The 6,179-nt window shown below is 41.9% G+C and overlaps 1 protein-coding gene across 1 annotated transcript; it reads right to left on the bottom strand.

Annotated features, from left to right (window-relative positions):
* Positions 1-3,482: 3,482 nt before the first annotated feature.
* On the bottom strand, positions 3,483-4,571 carry LOC121709114. The gene is made up of 2 exons (XM_042092190.1): positions 3,775-4,571; positions 3,483-3,681 (listed from the first exon to the last, which is right to left on the bottom strand). Exons 1-2 carry the CDS (start codon positions 4,569-4,571, stop codon positions 3,483-3,485), a joined length of 996 nt encoding a protein of 331 aa, XP_041948124.1.
* Positions 4,572-6,179: the final 1,608 nt, after the last annotated feature.

Raw genomic sequence — 6,179 nt, 5'->3', positions numbered from 1 at the left:
TGGGGACATCCAAACCCCCCCCCCCCCCCAATCTCCCAGAAATATGTGCAGACGAAAACAATTGTTTAAACGTAAATAAATGTTTGACCACTAGATGCCAATTTTGTTTCTCAGATAACAGAAGCTAAGCATATCTTAAATTTGCCCAGATTATATAGTCACATATATAGTTATATAGTATTTTATTTATGTTACTGAGTATGGAAATGCACCATAGTTTAGGATTGAATATGTCTATGAATTTATGCGACTCTAAATTATATTTGTATTTCTTTATTAATGCTTAACTGTAATTGGAATTCTTTTGCTGTAAGATACCAGTGCCTTAATAGCGATTTCCTTTATTTCAGCAATAACGAATATCACAATACAGAAGTGAATCTACTCCATCTCATTATATTGTACAGCAATGCTGCTGACTCCAACTGAATTTACAATTTGACATAGGCTAATAATTAGAACCTCACCTGAAGCCCTGATGCTGTTTCCTCAACCTGCCATCCATCTGTAGTGGTTTGATGCTGTCTTTCCTGCATACAAAGTGGTTCATTCATTTTGTAGCCTATCCTTTGACTAGCGAGTTTAACCCTGCCATATTGTATATGATAGTGTTATTTGGATATTATTCATCAAATAATGATTCATTATATTTGAATAACCAACAGTGTTAACTTATTCACATTGCCAACATGTTTTTACAGCATGTGTCATAACAATGCAATGACAGTCCTTCAAACGAATTTGGGTCTCCCTTTTATTTCTCTGCATTGTGTAGGCTACACTCAGAAATACATAACATAAACAGAATAGAAACGAAAAATGTCCAGATCCAATGTTTATTGTGACTTCCAAGATTCTAACTTAAGGTAGGCTAATTAACATTCAGTGACTTGGTAATAGCATCTATTGTGATAGCGCGACATATGCGACCGTGCTGCTGCTGCACACCCCTAATCAATGCTCCTGACCTTGGTTGAAAGATTACAGAAGCTAGGTTTATCTTTAACAATATCCTGGGTAACATATGCTATCACCAGTTAATACTAGTTTTCCACATAATAGAATCTGCATAATTTGAAAGCCTGGTCACTACCACTGTCTGGCTAGTTATTTTGCTTACTTACACTCTGCTTTATGAAAAAGCTTTGTATGTCCCCTTTCTTCTTTTTGGGTGGCATAGCTGATCTACAAACCACAAAAAGGGGTTTGTATGTATGCTGAAGGGAAAAGGGAATATCAAAATGTTTCACTCTGGCCTTGCATGGGGTAAGCCTATGTATTGACAGACAGCCCTGGTAACTTACCGTTGTCGTTGACACACCCGCTCGCTTGACTAGATAGATAGATAGATACTTTATTGATCCCCAGGGGAAATTCAAGACTACCAGTGCAAGAATAAAGCAAAGTGTGTGCAGCATGCCCTAACCCTTAACCCATAACCCTTCCCCCTCCCCCTCGGTTTTTCAGCCAATCAAATGACGACGTTTCTTGTACTGTCGTGCTGGCTGTCAGAATGATAAGCAGCACAAATGAGTATGCTAAAATATTGGTGGGGAAAATTTTGTCATCTTAAAATATTGGTTAGGACTAGTCATGAGCGTCCCACCCTAAATCTACGCCCATGCTTCTAATGCAGCCTTTCTTTCTTCATCCAGAAAATGTACTAGTGAGTGCCCCTGTTTTAAATTTCTTGACACCACAAAATCTACTGCCCCTGTCTGCAATCCCTAGGCACCCCACTTCCTCCCAGAGAATTGGTCACACAAACCGTGAACAAGTTCTAATTTGAACACCTTGAGAGACCAGGACCTCCTGTTTTTGGGCAGTGGCTTCTGCTGAAGCATCCATATGATGTAAGCATTTATGATGGAGATATTTAGCATACCCCAGAAAAGGTACTTCCACCACTTCTTTCCTGTTCGGCCGACATTATAGTAGCTCTGAAATTGGTCGAGGTGGTCAACCCCTCCCATTTTGCTGTTATACTCGGAGATCTCATCAGGGACAGTGATCAATTCTGGGTTAAATTTATTCTGAGGCTTTAAATGATCAATGCCAGAACTATTGGTACTAATAACGTTTACCTTTCTCTTATCTATCCATCGGCAAATCATCATTCCCTCTCTCATCACTCTCCTGCTTTCCCCCACCTCTAATTTATCCCTCAATATATGCTTTGAAAAGCCCTTTGATGTCTTCCCTATAGTACCACAGTAGTATGTATCGTTCATTTGCAGCTCTCTTACCAACGGAAGCGAAGAAAAAAAGTTATCAGCATACACATGAAAATTTGCCCCAAGGTAGCCCTGCAACAAATCCATAAAGACCCTGTGGGCCAACCCTTTCCAACTTGTGCCATCCTTGCCTGTGTATACACTAAAGGCAAGACAGTACCCTGTCTGAGTCGCAAAGGCACCATTACCTTGATTCCCCACTTCACAGGTTTTTTTGGCATGTACAGTACTGCTTCCAGCGCAGCCTCCCATCAAACATGATCACAGCCTCATCTACGGACAAGGATGGCCACTGACTAAACAATTTGGGGAAGTTCTCCTGGAGAACTCTAATAAATGGGCGGACTTTGGTCAGTTTATTAGTTGAGTCTGACTCAGTAGGCCTACTACATTGAAAATATTGGCAAATTGATTCGAATCGGTTCCTGGATATTCTGTCTGCAATATATGGAACACAGACAGCAGGATCCATGCTCCAGAAGTCTGACAGACATGGCAACCGGTGGATGTTTTTCTGTGCTAGTCGCTGGAGGTCCAACTGAATTACCGCTACCTAATGTTTCAACTAACGAAGTACACACCTGGACAAATACCCGTAAACTCATTACAATATCGTATATGGATACTAGAAGATGTGACAACAATACAAAGAAAGTTAAAAAGTCAAGTTTGAGTCATCAATTGAGACCAGGTAGGATAAACAACTAGCCCACCCCCTCGCATCGCCTGAAACATAGCCTATAGGATAGGATCTAAAGTTAGCGATAGCTATCAATAGTCCATGAGCCAGGGCCCCAAATTTGGGCTATCGGTATCATCTGGGGGGACAAATGCTATCATTGTTTTTTACCAAGGTATACACCCCTAGTACTAGAAAAATCACGATAGCAGTGCAGGGGTGGTAGCGAAATCACTTTTTTCAGCTCATGAAGTTACTAACCCCCTAAAATAAATTCCGTTTTTGAAATCTGGTGTATATCTGATTTAGGCTCATGGTTGAGATATTGTCAATATTCTATAATATGGTGCTTGGTATCATTGGAAAGGGGACCTTTTAGGCTTTCATTTAAGCCCAGTACTGAATCTGTCTGACAAACACAGAGGTCACATGACTTCTTTAAACCAGAAATAACACATGTTTTCTCACAATTTCCGCCTAAACTGTATGCTTTCTTTTATCCCTGTGGCATGAAAGAACACCAGGGACACACAATTCAACAACTACAATACTCAAGGCACTCTGATGATTCAGAAAATGTATAATGTGCCTCCAGGAGTCTGTGTGTCTTTATTCACTGTGACTTCAATAGCCTGATCTACAGGAATCCTCCCAAATGTGTTGTTATTTGACAGCTGCACTGAGAACTGGCCTGCCTTGAAGGCCTCATACACAGAAGGATACTTCTCTTGGAGGTTGGTCATCTGAGCAAAGTAAGGGGACAGGTACCTGAGAGATGAGAGAGAGATTGATTTGAATATTTTGGCTAGCAATCTTTACAAATTGAATCGATGCAGAATAAACAAACATACAGAAATGCACCTGGCATAATTCATCTTATCGTAGGCAAAGCACCATGGGATCATGGTTCTTATTGCATGGAGGTGCAACTCCCAGTCCCCCTCACGAGACGCACGCAGAAGGCCAAGTACTACATCCTCTACCATGTCAATGTATGACATCCAGAATCCAGAGAGCTCTCCATTGTTGTGACGGAGGTGTTCTAGAAAGTATGTCCACAGGGTTATTAGCTCAGCGGAGAGTGGACTTTGCAGCAGATTGGTCATCTTTTCTTGGTTCAGGTCACTGGTCATGTCTTTCACATCCTCCAAGAATGATTTGATCATCCCACTACTCTCTGGAGCATTTTTCTCAACCCAGGGTGTGAACTCTTCCCATGCAAGTCTCATTAGTGCTTCTGAGATGTACCTGTGGACCCTGACTGCACGGTTATAGTGTTTACCATCAAGGACTCCATTGATGGACCCCTCTGCAACAACTCCAGCCTCTATGCATATGTCCTTTAGACCAGCATCCCTAAACCGCTTTCCTATGATGGCTAAGGCATTACATATGGTATGGAATGTCCCCATCCTGAGAAGAATGTTGGGGAACCATTCTCTGTGCTTCCAGGTTCTCTCAGCAGCTTTTGCATAGAGCGCTTGATCCATGACTACAACTATTGTCTCTAGGTGCAGCTCCTTCCTGATTAGCTCTGATTGTTTCAGGATTTCAAACACAGTGTTCAACTCTGTGGCTGGTGAGTTGATGGTTGGCAGATACCCAACAATATCTTGTGAGATTGGTTCCTGGTCCCTGGCTATGGTATGCACACCCATCACCCCCACCCCGCGCGCAAAAAAAAAAATAATAATCACGCGTGGATAATATTTGTCCGTTTCCCCGGTTTTAGCCCCGTGCATCCACATGCAATAATACAACAACAACGTCTACAATGACCTATTCATTTGGATAACTTGATACAGCCCTATACAGGCTAAAGTTACCTTGTTTTGTTCTAGCGTACCGTGATGTCTGGGTTTAAACAGCTGTAATGCAGTTTAACGTTCTGACAAGCACACCAATTGCCTACCTTGTTCTTGCCCATCTGGAATAACTCCTTTAGCTTTGCTGACTCCATGCTTTCTGTTTCGTTGATATGCATGATGAGTATTGAGTTAGTGAATTAGCTCAACATTGTGTGCTGATAACCATATATAGATAGCCGAGTAAAAGAAAATAACTAGTAGCTAGTTGCATGCCTGCGTGCGTATTCTGTCTCCTGCTCAAACAAAATGTGCGCGTGTTAATTTTGATAACGTGTTCACTAAGTTATGTAATAGAAAATTGTAAATAGCCTGATGATGGCATGCAGCTAATGGGATACTGTAGTTGGGAAGGTATGGTGGGCCAATTTGGTGTGAATACACATTACACACACACAAGGGAAATTTTCTCTCGTTTTTGAGTAGCCTGATGGTACGCACAGTGCGTACGGACGTACACCTGCAGGCGCGCCTGGTCCCTGGTACTGATATTAAAACCAGTCCAGCTGGGGATTGTCTGATTCTCTGGATCTGTTTGCCTTGCAAGTGCCCACACCATTGTCTTCTTTCTTGCAAGAGCAGCAGCCTCCTTGGTTTCCTGGATATAGTGTTCCCTGGTTGGAAGAGATTGTGGGCCCACACGTGCACCTGGATGGATGAATGAATGAATGCTTTATGTGGAATGTACATCACAAGTAAATTGGACACATAGAAAATAGATACATGATTATTTATTATAGAAACCTGCTCACCTGCTACATATACTTCCTGGCCTTGGTCTTCAATGGTGACTGATCTCTGCTTCTGTTTCTCAATGTGTGGAAGATCAGTTCTTGACAGATGTGGTCTATAGACATTGGCCTGTACCACTATGCCATTAACTCTGTGTGATGTACCCTTTCCAGTGAGAGTTTCCTCAAGTCTATCAATATTATCCCATGCAAGATTGGTAAAGACATGAGGCTTGATGGAGGCTGGAAGTACAACTCTTTGGTTAGAGGCTGTTGCTAGTTTTTGGAGACTAAGAGCAGTGTTGTTCTCTTCAAGCTGGCAGTAAGACACCCCATGCCCCAGCTTGTTCAGTGTTTGTATGAGCTCAGTATTACCCGTCAGTGTTTTTACAGCATATGTGAGTAGAATGTGCTTTGGTGTTTTATGTTGACCACCTGTGACAGCGTATATTATGTCCTGACTAAATGATTGAACCAAAGCAGTGATCTTCTGTGTTTGAGTTTTGGTGTCAGGATTTCCAGTGAGCAGTCCAACGAGAAGCCGTTCTAGTTGATCTGGTAAGGTGATATAACCACTATCTTTCACATCAGATGGATGGAATGGCCAGGGGGTCACAGTCATCTCCTGTTTAATGATTGATCTGATATGTGATGATGTCTGATCTATGAT

Source organism: Alosa sapidissima, chromosome 5 (genome assembly GCF_018492685.1).
Source record: "Alosa sapidissima isolate fAloSap1 chromosome 5, fAloSap1.pri, whole genome shotgun sequence".
NCBI classification, from domain to species: Eukaryota; Metazoa; Chordata; class Actinopteri; order Clupeiformes; family Clupeidae; genus Alosa; species Alosa sapidissima.
Note: the sequence above shows the minus strand (reverse complement) of the source record. Positions and strands in the feature narration are given on the sequence as shown.

What these genes read in the sequence shown, in the direction of transcription:
- LOC121709114 (XM_042092190.1), bottom strand. Translation starts at nt 4,571, where the DNA reads ATGGGTGTGCATACCATAGCCAGGGACCAGGAACCAATCTCACAAGAT. An exon ending in GATAAGATGAATTATGCCAG is followed by an intron (nt 3,682 to 3,774) that starts GTGCATTTCTGT and finishes CTCATCTCTCAG; the next exon opens with GTACCTGTCCCCTTACTTTG.